This window comes from Diadema antillarum, unplaced genomic scaffold (assembly GCF_040938485.1).
Source record: "Diadema antillarum isolate AM-2024a unplaced genomic scaffold, OU_Dant_1.0 scf00000132, whole genome shotgun sequence".
Lineage (NCBI taxonomy): Eukaryota > Metazoa > Echinodermata > Echinoidea > Diadematoida > Diadematidae > Diadema > Diadema antillarum.
The window spans coordinates 529,806-545,956 of record NW_027271021.1 but is presented as its reverse complement, the minus strand read 5'-3'; the positions used below and the strand labels follow the sequence as shown (position 1 = coordinate 545,956).

Here is a 16,151-nt window from a genome sequence, read left to right as displayed (position 1 = left end):
CTTTTGATATTGGTGTGATAGCAATTTGATTTTAGCTTATGTTTGTTATAAGTGCATATTATACCTTGTACTTTGTTAGCCATTTGCCACGTAGTCGGTATGCCTGAGCTACATAATTTCCAGTACTATGCGCAGGAGTATCGTTATGATGTGTTGTCGCCTTAGATAATACACGATTGGCCAGATGACTCTGCAGTCTTCATTGTTGAACCAATCACTGCAGGTGTAAGTTATGCACGTTGAAGGTGTGACTAATAATGCATGCAAAGCCACACCCACTTATGAATAACTATGGAACGCCGCATGAAGCTGCTCGACAGAATCACGGTGCAACGGTAAAACATCGCTTCGCATGGTGATAACGCGGCCTAGCATAGAGCTATCCTATCACAATCGGCGTGTGTGTGATCGTCCTTTTTACATGATCACCCTTTCGGCGTTTTACGATCTTGTCTGCTGTCGAGAATCAACGAAAGGCAGGAGCTAGGCTAAATTAATCTCCAAAATGTGCGGTAAGTGGCTTATAAAGATCCCATATATGGCTTATTCGGCAAATCTGTAATGTGACTTTGGATTTGTTAATGTAAAACATTGTGAGTTTGTTGCGATATTGTAGTAAACAATTCGACATTCTTAGTAACTGGATGCCACCGCGTAGCGGTCTAGATAGATAGCTACCGTACCTTGCAGTCTGCACGCCAGGGAGTTCTCCCCGCTCGACTGCCAGGTTTGTTGACTCCGCTCCGCGAAGCTTGTGTTATAATTCCAGATGCAGGAGTGGAGACAGAAACACTCAACAGAAACAGTCATTAGTCAATGCTTTCAACAGTTGTACTACAGCATGCAGTGCTACCTGTCATTTTTTGAGCATGGGTACACTGGCCGCCCACTTTTTTATACTAGGTCTATAGTCTGAATGTTGGATTGCTTTGTTTTTTACTGACGTTAAAAGTCGCTTCTCCTGTGACTGTGGCTGGTGTGGCTGTATCATCTGCACTGCCACTGGCCACACAGTCCCTGACCCCCATGACACTGACTGTATCACCACACTGCATTTCAGGGGTTGGTTGTTCACTAGTTGCTACACAGGCACAGCTCAGATTAATCTAAAAATATCAACTGATCCTGCTTATTAAACTTATTGAAACAGGTGTGAACTGACAGTGATATGTTCAGTCTCACCCTCACTCAAGTAACCGCAGCAGCGACCCCAATACGTACCGTTACTATGTTACAGCGCCCCGCACTGGGGTTAACCCTCTACAAGTAGAAATAAATTAAATCGAACAGTTACAAATTATAATGCATGAGAATGGTCCGTCACAAGGAAGTGTGAATAGTGATGGTCATGACATGTAAATGGGTGTGAATGCCGAATGGCAATGATACGAGATTTCGCACAAGATGAACATGGTGAATGATAGAGCAGCTAGCAGAGAGGTGCTTCAATTGTGGCTGTAGATACCTATGCTATGGATGATCCTGAATGCAGGCTTTAAGCCTCTATATTCAGATCCAGATTTACTTAATACTCCTTCATGAAATACTCTGAAGTGAGATGGAAGTCTAACGTTTAGTAATAGAGACCTAGACCTATACTATAGATCTATTCATAGAGGCAAATTGAAGATCTGTGTAGGATAAAGCCATACAGTACAGATCACACACTACTGTACTATTTTATTTCTACAATACCGGTACTGCAAAAGTCAATGGATGTGGTCCACACTGATTCTTGAATTTAGCAGTATGCCTAGAATAAGATATCTCTAGCAATATCTTGTAGTACAGAATTCAGAAATGGCAACCATTTTTTATTGAAAGGCAAATGGGTGGCGCTGTACAGTCAGTTGTACAGCCGAGATGCGAAAGCCATTATCAGTAGAAAGTTGTTGAGGGTAAAATTAGTGACTCAATGGAATGCATGCAGAGCTTACTGTAACTAAGAGTGTGCAGCAGCAAAGGCATGTTCATTGTGACTTCAGAGGTGTACAGTGGTGCATAAATCTAGAAGTTGATCATGAGTTTGAAATATGTTTAGTAGTCACTTTCAATTGGCAACATCAGCTGTGGACTTAGAATTTTTTTCTCGAACAAAATTGCACAGCTCAACGGCAAGCGTATACAATGGTACTTTTAACTGCACATCATTTGATGAGCAGTCAACCAGTCAGATCTAGAGGGTAGAGCTAGATTCTTTTAGGTGTAGCACATTCCCAGATTGATGTCATTTATTGGAGGGAAACTAGTTTCCATGAATATGGAGCCAGTCAGAGCAGGCTTTTAGGCAGATAGCATGAACCGTATATTAAACGGACAACGGACTGCTTTTCAAAAGGGTTTTCGGAACAGTCAGAGGAGTCTCCAAATTTTGGCCGCAGTATAATTAAATGCCAGGGTATAGTGTCTACAAAATGTTAGATACTCATGGCAGAGATTGCACGCATCCATTTTAATGTAATACACTGTTATCCATAATCAGCTCGGCACTGATAAATGATTGTGGGAATACTGTGATATTTTTGAGTAAGGCTCTGGGGCTGATCTTGTAAACGGGAGATTTCAAGCCCAAACCCTGCCTGGTACAGCAGATGCACATCCTTCCACAGGACATTTCACCAGCTTTGTCCCTCATAACCAGCGAGGTGGGAAGAGTCCCACCTTCCCTGTCATACAGTGTAACCCAGGTACAAATGCAATCGATGGATTTGTAGCAATCCTTTATTAGGAACAGCAGAAATCTTTGGAGAATAATATATTACATGCACACCATGCTACTGTATAAGTGGTTATTACATTATCGCGAGGATTTAATTTTCGCGAATTTCGCGAATCACAGTTGGATCGCGAAATTAACAACAGGCGAAAATGTCGCCATACACTGGAGTAACAATGCATGCAAGATAGCGTTGGTGTCAATTCGCAAAAACAGCATCTCGCGAAAATGTCTGTGACCTTCTAATTTGCGAAAATAACAGCTTATACAGTATTATGGGTGACAGAGGCCATACAAGGAGTTTGAATTCAAGTTTTTGAGCCCAGAATTAGTATGGTATGAATGCTACAAGTAACTGCTCCTACTACAAATTGTTGCATGCAATCAGTGATTGTCTGGCTATGTACCTGAAACAAATGAAACTTAGATGTTTTTCTAAGATGAGAATGAGAGCTGGGAAATTGTGGTCTTTCAAATGATGTAAAAACTGTATGGTGTACATTTTGAATTATCAGTTATTTAAAGTCTTAGCACAATCAGCTAAATCTTGAGAGAGTTTTGATGCTTTATACCAGTGACTCACAGAAAACATATCTTGGCCCTATGAGGTTTTGATGTCTTGATAGTGGTGTTATTCTCATGATTTTCAATTCTTGTATGTTCAACTACTCTTTAAATTCCCATTTTTCAAAGAAATTGGTCTACAATGTAGTTTATCATTCAAAAGTCAAAAAAGAAATTAATGTCAGGTATATGTGTAACATGATTCCTTTGCAGTTGAAAGTCAGGTTTCTGAGTTTATTTGCCCGTACGTTTTATCCTGCATCATGTGATTGTGTCTCTTTGATATTCCAGGTATATTTGCATACATCAACTTCTTGGTTCCCAAGCAAAGGAAGGCAATCTTGGAACTACTAATAAATGGCTTGAAGCGACTGGAGTACAGAGGCTATGACTCTGCAGGTAATTTTCACTGGCCCCTTGATACTTTGACAGCGAAGTTCTACTGCTCTGTTCTCTTGATGTGTGGTATTGCCTCTATATTACCTATCACCAATCTGGACGAGACGTTCATCACATGAATGCTTTTAGTTTGTTGTTTTGTTTTGCTTTGTTTTTAAGTTGCAACTGGAAATTGTACACGTATCTATAGGCACCTAGTTGTTGTGTCTTGGTTTCTGCCATAGTAACTACAAATATTACAGCCTGCTGCAATTGCAAATTTACTCCTGAAGAGATCTGTATTTTATCAACTGCTCCCTATAGCCCAAACAATGTAGTTTACATTTGTTGCTGGAGAAATTTTTGAAGTTTGCTTAGAGTTTGAAAGAAGAGATTCGAACTCAGCTACAAAAATATGCGTAATCAGAAGTTCCTCACCAATCAAGAAGGGCAGTAAACTGTACAACATGTGGAGGTCTTACTGTGAGGTAAAAGGGCTTTGATGTTAACCCGTTGAGGATGGTTTGATTTTGCTACAACACGCATTTACCATAGACACCTGCCCGAGTATACTCGGGACTCGTCCTCAACAGGTTAAAGGGACATGGGTCAGGAATATCCTTAAGCCTATTTTGATACCCTTTACACATGCCCATACAACAAAGGGGCATAAAATTCTGTAGCAATCACTGTTAAGGATCATCAGATTATCCTGAGAAGTCCCTATGCTTGGTGCACTCCTTTTTAAGCACATTTTCACATTAAGCACATTTGACTGGTTTGAAAAGCTTGCATAGCAGAAAGTGGAGAAAACACAATTAGACACGCACAAAATGTCTCAAAAGAAATCAGAAGCACAAAAACACCCACTTTGAAAAATCTAATGATTCAAAATCTTATCTAGAGATTTAAATAGAAGGCTTAATCATACAGAGAATACCAACAATTTCAAATCAGCATTGTTAACCAGATAGTTTCTGGCCTATTGTATCATAGATCTGATTTATCATGGTTTTAGTGAGGCAAGAGGTCACAAATGACAGTGGCATCTGTCTCACCTGTCATGAGGTTGTGTCCTCAAGGCCTTTAACCCTATCCATGCTGGGGACTTGGAACAGTGAGTACAATGCTACCATGGGTTGGTTTTTTGTTTGTTTTTTTCTTTTTTTCTTTTTCTTTTTCTTTTTTTTTCAATCAGGACTCCAACCTTGCAAAGAGTTCAATCCATATTGTAGTACTGATAATCTGTCACGTTCCAAAATTACAGTGAGTGGAGGCTGAAACAGTAAAACACAGAAGCAGTATGGATATTATGTATAACTTTTTGAAATGATATTATCAAAACCAAAATCTACTTCATGACTGGAAATCTCCTACCACTGTATGTGCTGATTGCAGTCAGATGGCATATTAATATTTCAGCAGTAGTTCTTTGTGAAAGTGGCATATCATTTTACTGCTTAGCTCTAATTTTTACTGATTACTACTTAGTGGAAATAATAAATAATATTTGTTTCTGTTCACTTTTTCTGTTTGCATTTGTTACATACTCAAAAAGCTGCATCACTTTGGTGATCCCTTGCAGTTAATTATCCATCGGGTTTATGTCAGGTTCAAGTGTGTGCATGTGTGTTTCACACACAAAACACACTGCTATAGCTTCTGACCATGCGAGCATTGAGAATTTAGGGTTTCTGGGACGAACACTGAACTAGGGTGTTTTATTGCTCAGTTGGTAGAGCACCGGACTAGCATCCAGAGGTCTCAGGTTTGAATCCCGATGGAATCCCATTTTCTTTGCTCATTTTTCCACTCATAAGTAATATTAATTTCTGGTCAGTTTTTTTGTTTTGCGTTTGATTACTACTTAATTACAATCTATCCAATGTAAAAAAAAAAAAAAAAAAAAAAAAAAAAATCTTTTGATATCGTGGTAATCTTGAATGAAGAGTATTGCTGTTGTACATCTCAATGGACACAACATAAAATGTCTAGTCTAGAGGAGTTTTTGAAAATGTCAGAGAATCTGTGACCATGTATGATGTGTCTGCCAGTCAGACCATATCTTTTCATAACTACTGGATGACATATTTGACCAAACTGTGTGTGAGTATTGAACACGAGACAATCTATACAATGTAGGTCGAGATCAATATGTTGCAGGGGAGAGTGAGGCTTTATCATCATGATTTGTCATCAAGCTAGGAACAGGTGCAAAGATGTGGGATTCATAGCTTGAGGTTCAGCTACCTGCTGTTCTACATCCAATCAGTGATCAGCCTGAATTTGGCCCACTTTTCGGACTTCGCAATTCTTTATTTATTTTTTTTTATTGTAATTAAATGCCAAATACAGTTTACAATTGACTGTTGTTTCATTTTGGGTGTACAGACTGTTGTGTGTGTGTTTATCAATAGTAAGTATGAGATCGGTTTGTTAAAATTGGCTGAATACAAAATATACCTCTCAAACACACGCAAAAGTTACCTTTATGTAGGCTGTCCATCATAAACATGTACAAGCATAATTGCATGCCAAAGTTTTAGTGTAGACAAACTTGCAAAATGCTGAAATGAATTGTATACCATGTCCAGTAAAGTTTGCTTGTGGTAGCCTCACTTGCTTTGATCACATGGTGCGCATTTGTATGAAGTGATCTGTAATACCAAATAAAGGTACACTACACATATGTCTAGTTAAAGCCACTGGGTTTCAGGTTATTTGCTATTGCTCACACTCCTTATCAGTAGATCCAAACAAAGTCTGAATGAGAAAAGTGTGATTGAGTAGAGGCATCGATATAGCTGTTGAGGAATTTTCTGATGCAATGTCACCAAGCCACTGCAGCAGATGCAGTTCTGCATCTGATGCAATGTCACCTAGCCATTGAAGCAGATGCAGTTCTGCATACAAGTAGCACCAGATGTGTTGTGCCACATCGATCACAGTTTCTCCATTGTTTATGTTGCCAGGGAAAGCAGTATCTGTTCCTGTGTTTGTCTGTCGATCTGTCCGTGCAAATGACTCTAGTTACGTTGAGACGACAGGCCTTAACCTCGAGGTTATGAAACCACTCGACGCATCTTTAGGAAACCTCGAGGTTGAGCTCCTGCCCCTTTGAGTACGTTGATTTTTGTGTCCACATGGTGCTTAACTACAAGTGGGACCCCCTGCGGCTCATGGTTAGAGCGCTAACCATGAGATTATATATCTCGTGGCTCATAACATCGAGCTAACCTGGAGGTTAGCTAACTACCAGTGCGTCTTCACGGTCCCTAACTACAAGCTCTAACCTCGAGGTTAAGGCTTGTCGTCTGTTTGCTTGATAATTCCAGAATTCACCCAAGTTTGGGTTGTTTTTGTAATGGATATTTTCTTGCGAGTCCCTCTGAAGTAATGATGTGATTTGACAAATGGTTTATATTTACCTTACAGATCAATTCTGTCAATGTGGCATATACCGTGGTACTCCTAGGTTCCATTCAAATGAGTGTGATATTTCAAAGAATTATATGTATGAGGTAATTGTAGATGTTTTGATTGAGCAATATACAATTGTAAGAGAAAGTTTACACAAAGTTTTGATGATCTCAAAGAGTCACTCTGTTTACGCCAGGCCTGGTTTACGCACTTCTAGTAGTTTGATGTAATGGCAGTCTACACTGCCTTTGGCATCTCTGAAGACATAAATCCCAACAGACAGCTTTTAAATACTCACTGTTTGGCAGAAATGCCCCGCCCAACAAATCGAAGGCATCGTCCAAATTCATGAAAAGCATTCCAACGTGCGTGCATATTACTGACACTACAGACAATAAGTGTGCACAGTGCATTTGTGAAGGCTAGGGTAAAGACACCTCCATAGCAGTCATTGATTATCACTGAACATGAAGCCATGATGTAGCTGCTGTAAAGGTAGCTCTTATTGTTGGCAATACTACAGGATATCATTTCAGTAATGACTCAGTGATATTACAATAGAGCCAGCGAATTATTTCTCTTCAGTTCAGTAAAGCAAGTACTGTATACGCCATATATCAAAATCGTATATATCAAAATTTTCGCGAATCGGGAATTCCCGACAATTTCGGGAGTGGTTAAATTCGTGATTGTGTAGTCTTGTACGGAAACGAGAAATGTACACGCGTACGTCACATCCACATTGGGATCAGAGTCAATATTTTCGTGTGTCTTTAATTTTGCGAATAGCACCTGACTCGCGAAATTCACGAAAATAAAAACCTTGCGAAATATTTGGCGTATACAGTATTATACAGCACACTGACACCAACTGTTAGGCAAATATTGCTTCAAGCGGTTCAACCAAAACTGAAGACGCATTACAGTGAAAAAATATCAAAGTAGTCCTTTAATGGAAATTAAATGCACCTGTTCTTTGCCCAATGCCTATCATTCTCCCTCCACATCCATAAAGTAAATTTATATGTGGAAGCAAGATCGATGATTTGACACCAGCTGTGCATATTAAACTTGCAATGCCTTTTCAAGTTTTTCACATACATATTATGTGCAACTGCTGAGTTAGCACAGACAGTTCCAGGAAAATCCATTTCATTCCTTCAAAGACATAATATTAGGTAACCATAAGCCAGACATAGTGCTTTGGTTGTTTAAGTTATTTCTTTTTTCTTCTTAAGTGTGAGCATTTGTGTTGTAAGAGATGAACACATGAATCATTAGAGATTATTCTCGGCAACTCTTTTAGCAACATGACATCATAATAGCAGTGAATGAAGAGCTGAAGGAAAAATGGTAGGATATTCAGCAAATTCTCCTCTTGCATTCTCTTGCCTTCATGCCTACTTAATTCTGTGTGCCCACCTATTACTAGTCATGTGGGTTAATCTCTAATTCTTGGTGGCTTTCGCATCTTTATAACTTGTATTTCTTCTGCAGACCACTTCCATATAATTTACAACACAGTCTGTGCCAACAGGAGAAATTGAATCACTTAATAATAATATATTATATACACCGTACACCATACACTGTGTAGTTTAACCCTCACTGCACTTTTTTCACTGATCGGCACACATGCCTTTCTACGCTTTAATTTTGGCGCAGATGATCCGGAAACTCAATGTCAGTGAATAGAAATTGAACCTAATTTCCCGTAATCCCTAGGCTATCGTAGTATTGTGTCACCATGGCCTTGGTGTTGGGCGGAGGCACATTTTTACACCTGAGTAGGCTTGCAAACCTTGCAGTTAGGTCAAGTTTGGATCGATTTCTGAATGCTGATGAAAAACAAAACAAAAATGTTTATTGGAGTGCCTGAGCACAAAAGGGTTAAGGCTATTTGAGTGACCTACAGTAGAAAATGTAAAAAATGCCCTATCTATAAACCCATATGCTATGTGATTTTACACAAGGGAGGGCAAGTGCATGATATATATGTACATGCTACCGTTGGCATCGTAAGAAGATTTAATTCTTTTCCAACTTTGTTGTTTTGAAAAAAAAAAGCATACCACTACAATGAGGGTACTTGAATGTGAGGTTTGTTTATTTGTTTGATTTTTTTTTTCTCATTGTCAGTAAACTAGAAAAATAGTATCAAAGCTTACCTGATGTTGTGGCAAATACCTTACAAAATGGTTGCAGATTCAAAATGTTACCATGATACAGCATTTTTAGTTAGGTTGAGCAGGTTCATGGGATATAAAAAGATGAAAGCCTCTGTAACTTTGAATACCATACTATGTATGTTAGATTCGCCTGATGTACGAGGCATCTGCAATTTAATTCTGAATACGTGTACATTGCATTCCCGGCTGTACAAGTATTCTTGACTGATATTTCTCTGTCTGCGTGTGTCTATCTCCCTGTCTTTCTTCCTTTCTGACTGTCTTTAATTCTTTTCTTCCCCTTCCTTCTTACTTTCTCTCATATCTCTTTCTTTTTTTTATCTCCCTTCCCATCTGTAGGCATTGCAGTGGATGGTGGGAATGAGGACCCCGAGAAGACGGAGCAGAGGCAAACCCGCATCATCAAGAAGAGGGGAAAGGTCAAGAACCTGGAGGAGGAAATCTTCAGTAAGATACATCATTTTCATCTTTCATAAATGTCAACAGCTCATTCTTAGTCATTTGCCTTGTTTCTGTTTTTTTGTTTTTTGTTTTTTGTATTGTAAAAAGTTTTCTTTTGAAATGTCCTGTCTGGCAGAAGCAGGAGTGGGGGTGGGTCTGCAACTAGAATAGTAGTACATGAATCATACAAACTGTAGCCCTTTATGACCCCAGGGCCCCATTTCATAAAAACTTGCTATGATAGCAGCTCTTGCTGGAATGGCAATTGTCAAGGTAATGACAGGAATCCAGCTTCCTGATTGGCTGTTGCCACAGGAAGTTGCTACAGTGTATTGTAGCAAGAAAGAGTTGTAGTCCTAACATCTTTTATGAGATGGAGCCCTGGAGCTGCTTAAACAGTCATGCAGGGACTCCGAGCACTAAAATTACATACAATCCTGTGAACCACTGAGGGTGATGTTACAGTACGCTAGTATTGCATCATGTGTGCACTTTCCACAAATTCCAATCACAGGTGTGGCACATCCGTATGAGTGTACAGTCACCTTTGCTTGAGACAAATCTATTTTGACTGAAGAAATAGCTTCAACTTTAAATAGAGAAAATTCAACTTTCAAGGGATGAAAATCAATAGAATAAAAAGAGAAGAAAATTTGAAGAGATCTTCAACTTTCAATAGGCGATAATTCAACTTCATGGAATGATGGTGATATTATCATGTGTCATGAAGAAATGTGCCACTGAGACTTCATAGAGACTATCTGTAAAGTTAACAGCTCTCTGGATGATCATTTAGTCTGCGTGGCATCCATTCCTTTCAGACTGGTAATCCAAAGAACAACAGTTTCTGCGTAATGAGACGCAGACAATTAGCACCCTTCAATTAAACGTCATCCCCAGAACTATTGTATGTACTGATAAATTAATACCCCCTTCCCCTACTCCTTTACAACCACCACCACTACTACCATTACCTCCTTCCTGTCGGTCCCTATCATACCTGAAGGCAAAATGATAAAATGTAGTTGCTATAGAAAAGTGAGACAATGGTAGTGAAAGGATTAATGGAATGATCTGCAATAGCTCCACTAAGGACGAAGAAGTGATGGGAGTCCATTGTTTCTTTATAACAATTATTAATAAGTTATTCAGGGGCTGTATACTTGCCCATTGCCTCATTAAAGACATTCCGTTTCCCTTTTTTGGGAGGTGGTGAGGGGAGGGAGAGGAAACCCACCATTTGTTTTTCTTTCTCTTCTGAAGGGGGATTAATTATTTTATTTTTTAAAACCAGGGATCCCCCCCCCCCCTCCCCGCCACGCACACACCATCCATACACTGGCTTTAGCATTAACCTGTTGAGGACGCGCTGATTTTGCTACACCACACGTTTCCCTTAAACACTTGCCCTAGTATACTCTGGACTTGTCTTCAACGGCTTAAGTGAATAAAACCAGTCTTGGTTTTTTTTTTTAATTATGGGGGATATGATAATGGTCTTTAGAAGCCATTTATGATTGAAATAGTGGTGCTATTGTCATTTGAAGAAGGCATGAAGTCAATCCTCAGAGAGGTTTCTGATTTAGCTGTTGGGTGTTACATGTCATAGTAGCAAAGGAGAGGATCAATTTCTGTCATAAGTTATTGGTAATTTGCAGAGAAAGTGGAATAACACTTAAACTGTATTGTGGTAGTATGCCGTATTGTGGTAGTACAGTATGCCTTTTGATTACAGCAAAATGCTCAAATTGGATCGAAAACATGACAATCCAGCATACTGTATTAGCCATGAAATTTTCTTTGTTGCTAACTTGAAATGTAAAGTATATTCAGCCCCACTTTGAGTGCACATGTTTGGACACAACTGCCAATTGCTTTTCAAATGCAAACAGTGCACATACAAATGATCCATGGGTAAGGATTTGAGGTTTATATGATGCAATTTGGAATGAAATCTTATTTTTCAAACATCTTTTATTTCACTATTGCTGTTGGCTGATTACAGAGAGTGTGTTGATTATACATACTCTACCAGCAGGAAAATATTATACGGTGATCACCTCTCTGACACTTTATATCATGTGATATGATTGTGTAGATTGATAGATAGATAGATTGATAGATACATAGATAGATATGAGATAGATAGATAGATAGATCTAGATAGGTAGATTATAGATAGATAGATAGATAGATAGATAGATAGATAGAGAGATAGATAGATAGATCTAGATAGGTAGATTATAGATAGATAGATAGATAGACAGACCAGATAGATAGATAGATAGATAGATAGATAGATGGATAGATGATAGCTGGATTGGCAAGATAAAGAGATATAACGTATATAGATGGATGAATAATAGATAATGACATAAATTGACGGATAGATCGATACAACGTTTCATACAGGCATGAAGCCAGTAGTAGATGTAGAAGGATTATGTGGGATGCCACCTACTACAGTACCAAGTGTGAGACATCATCATCATCATCATCATCATCAAGATAAACGTGACCCCGCCATCGACACCACCTTTTCTTCTTCTTTTTTGCCCACATTGCTCTTTGACCTAGTTCAGACTCAAAACAAGTAAAGCCATTGTACTTTCTTAACTTTATATTCTCTCCTCATGTCCTGCCTAGCCAGACAACAGCACTGAGTCTGTGGCATTGATTTACGTTGTACATTGATGGTCTTCACCCATCAAGTACTGGAGTGATTTTGATGAAAGTGTCATCCTGTTCCTCAGTGAATCAGTATGTCGTAATTTTTACTGTGTATCTTGCATTGAAAAGACATTACAGTGTAGGTTTTATAATCCCAAACTTTGATAAGAATTATGTGGAAGAAGAATTACTCCATCAGAAAATGTAAAAAAATAAAGGTTGACTAGGTTGATCAATTTCACTTATTTGGAGTCCTCATGTAAAATCAGGATGTGTGACTTTTTGTTGGTTTTGTGATATGTGGCCACATATATGTCAAGGCATGAGATATTAGTCATGTTACAGTAGCAGTACTTTGCAAGATATTATGGATACATGTATAATTGGTCCATTTTCCTGCTGTAAGTATGCAGCTGTTTGCCACACAAAGTTGTAAAACTGCAAATCTGTCTTGTGTATATGTATACATTGATGTTCGTTTGTGATGATATTTACACCATTCTGCTCTCTCCCTCTCTCATGAACCATCTCTCCCTTCCACTCCACTGCCACTGTGTAAAAAATGGACTAACGTGAACCTAGCAGGTAGCAAGTGTATGCAGCATGACGTTATCAATCAAAGAGATTGTTCGGTGTTAAACGGAACAGCTCTTGTTTGTCACGCATCAAGGAGGGGGGTGGCGGGGGGAGGGAGGGGATAGGGGACTCAATCTTGAAAAAGTTGTTGCACCCAGTGCTAAAAATCCACAAATGATTCATTTCAGTGGTGCAATGTTGACCTCACAAGCCGGAAGGTGCCCCCTCTGCTACGTTAGTATGCCGCGGAAAGATTAAACATTTGTAGAACGCTTTCATGATTACATTGTAGCTTCAAGTGATGGAAACAGTGAAAATTAAGTTAGAGCAGTCACTCAACTCATACTGTTGTGATTCCTATTGCAATGCTACAAATAAAATATTACTGAAATGTAAAGGGAGAGAGATTGTTGGGGAAAAAAAAAGCAACAGCCCAAATCAAATACTTTTACCATTGCAAATCTCAATGTGCCCCATAACCAAGTATGCAACTGTATGCATATTGATGATCACAACAAATAGAAACAGTGTACTAGTAGCAATTGCACGCTCAGAACAAGATCATTTTGTCTCATCAGTTTTGCATTGATGACCAGTGTAGATTTGCTGTAATCTCATAAAACAATTTTCTGTCATATGGTACCAAATGGAATATAACCAATCCAACTTTCCATTGAAATTGTGACAACTTGCCCATAATGGCTTGCATTTAATTTACAAATCACAGGTGTACCAGACGTTGAAAAAATGTGAAATTGTTCATCTTAGTGCACATTTTACCTAGGACATTACTATTTAGTTTCAATCAATTATCATTTTTGCCCCCCCCCCCCCTTTGATGCCAACAAATTTGAGTGTTTATGCTGTCTTTAAAGATGCATGATATTCTTTTTCAACCTGTGGTTTAGACATTGCAAACTTATGCAAGATAGGAGCATGTGCACGATGTACTTTGATTATTTTGTTGAATTGTACACTGTAAGTTGTATGCATTCCATGACTTACCCTTCCCATGAAGTATGTTTGCCTGAATCTGATGATGTGATCGTGAAGGATGATGTGATCGTGAAGGAAGATCCATGTGGTCAATATTGGAGATTCTTTTCTTTTTCTTTTCCTTTTTTTTCATGTAACAGAACTTTTTAACCAAGTGAAAGTGACTATGGTCATAGTGGAAATATGATCTGAATCATGCATATTCGCAGGAAATACCAACTTCTGTGAAATTGAATGGTGACCAGTAGGTTAATGCCATACAAGGTGTACTAAGTACTGCTATAAAGTAAACTGTATGTGGAGACTCATAATACTTCCTTGTAAAGGCTACAATTCCTATATGTACAAATTGTACAGTGTAAATGTAATATTCCTCGATTTTAATTTCATCCCTCCACCCCAGAATCTGAGTTTGTTTGTTGTTGTTTTTATTTTGAAAGATGATGAAATTATATTCCGTTTTTTGTACCATTACTCACTATTTTTAACAGTAAAATACTTTTGTTTTTTCCTTGATTTGAGATGTTTTTTATGTACAGATGTATAAGAATGCATCTTATTGCATTATTATCATGATTGCTCTAATGTTTTACTGCATGTGCAAGAGCAGTATGTTGTATGCAACAGTTCTTGTTGGAACAGTTTCGTGTCTATTTCCAGTCCAGATGTTATCTTCTCACGATTTATTTTTATGCCTCCATTTTTTGTGAATATTCTTGTATATCTTTGTAATAATATCCTGAAATCCCCTAGGACCAAGTTCTTCATGCAACTTGACTCTAAATTCATGGAAAAACACAAATCATGCAGAACTGTATTCACTTGCTGCAAAGATATTACATTGTACGTAACTCCATTCCCAGGTAACGTGCAATCTATATTGTGAAAGTGGTATAAATTATTTACACTGTATGCATCTACCGCATATAGTGTGGGAAAACTGTGATTAAAGCCCAAGATAAGTGTGATGACTGCATCATTTTCAAGAAACTTTGGAATGTGTTTAAATAATTTTTCATTGAGATTATGGGGATCAATTTGAAATTTAAAATGTGTTCTGCGCATGGTACATTTTACTGCCAATTATGTTGGCATGTTTTGTAGTTCACAGGTTGCATGCAGCCTTCCCACTCATAACAACAGGAAAAACATGATAAAGGCTCGGGCATGGTACCTGTTTAAAGCGTGCTCTATTTGAAAAAAAAAAAAAGCAACTAAGGCATTCATACATCATACAGATAACAATATTATGCACAGACATCTACTCTTGACTCATTCAGCCACACATGTTTTCATGTTGCCCATTTTTCTTTAAACCCATTGTCTAGTGATAAGGGTACACTTCCCCCTCTGTATGTGGGTACAACTGTAGTCTTTCAAACTTTCACCACTGATGTTTAAGCGACATATTCACTTAGGAAAATTTAGCCCTGTCTTCAGAACAAACATATTTATAAAATCATATGTGTTACCTTAGGATGGTAAGATTTACCACTGGTCAAGGTGAACACACACACACACACACACACACATACATATTTACACACGTTGAAACAGTAGAATAAGATGGAAAAATTATGGAGAAAACATTGAACATGACAGAGCTATCAGCCAATCATGATCAAACATCTGGAACTTGCGATTGTTCAGTTGTGCTGTATAGTCAGGGCATCAGTGTATGCTTAAGAGCATATATCACTGTGTACATCAATATATTTATGGGTATAAAAGCATTATGTAATCACTGCATCAATACCTGAGCATGTTGCATTTGGGGAGCAGGTCATTTATAAAAAAACAAAAACCCAAGTGATATTTGTTGTGCTGATTTTACTACCTACTGCAAACTGTCAATAGAACCATCTGGTTGTGGCTGCGGTGGATTTGTACCATTAACTCTTAAAAAAAAGGAAATAGTGAGAATATGTCATCCTGTAGAGGTCCCCATTCCCCTTCGCCTGTCTCCCTGCTCTCTCCCCACCCCATCCCCTTCCTAATCCCCATCCCCTCCCAAATCCCCATCCCCTCCCTAATCCCCATCCCCTCCCTAAACCCCATCCCCTCCCTAAGCCACCCCCTCCCTGAAACCACCACCACCGCAAACAGTCACAGGCAAGCATACAGTCCCATGATTCCATCATGTACTTGTAGACATAAGTGTATGATCAAACATAGCATGCAAACAACTGATTGTGCTGCTC

General features: G+C 38.6%; 1 protein-coding gene across 2 annotated transcripts in view; it reads left to right on the top strand.

The window, feature by feature from the left end:
• The first annotated feature begins 387 nt into the window (after positions 1-387).
• The window catches only part of LOC139720719 (glutamine--fructose-6-phosphate aminotransferase [isomerizing] 2-like), a 45,141-nt gene continuing 29,377 nt past the window's right edge, over positions 388-16,151 (top strand). For both annotated transcript variants that reach the window (XM_071632075.1, XM_071632074.1), the window contains exons 1-3: positions 388-512; positions 3,572-3,679; positions 9,607-9,714. In XM_071632075.1, coding sequence (XP_071488176.1) covers positions 506-512; positions 3,572-3,679; positions 9,607-9,714 — 223 coding nt within the window. In that variant the 5' untranslated portion in view covers positions 388-505. The remainder of the gene's footprint in view (positions 513-3,571; positions 3,680-9,606; positions 9,715-16,151) is intronic.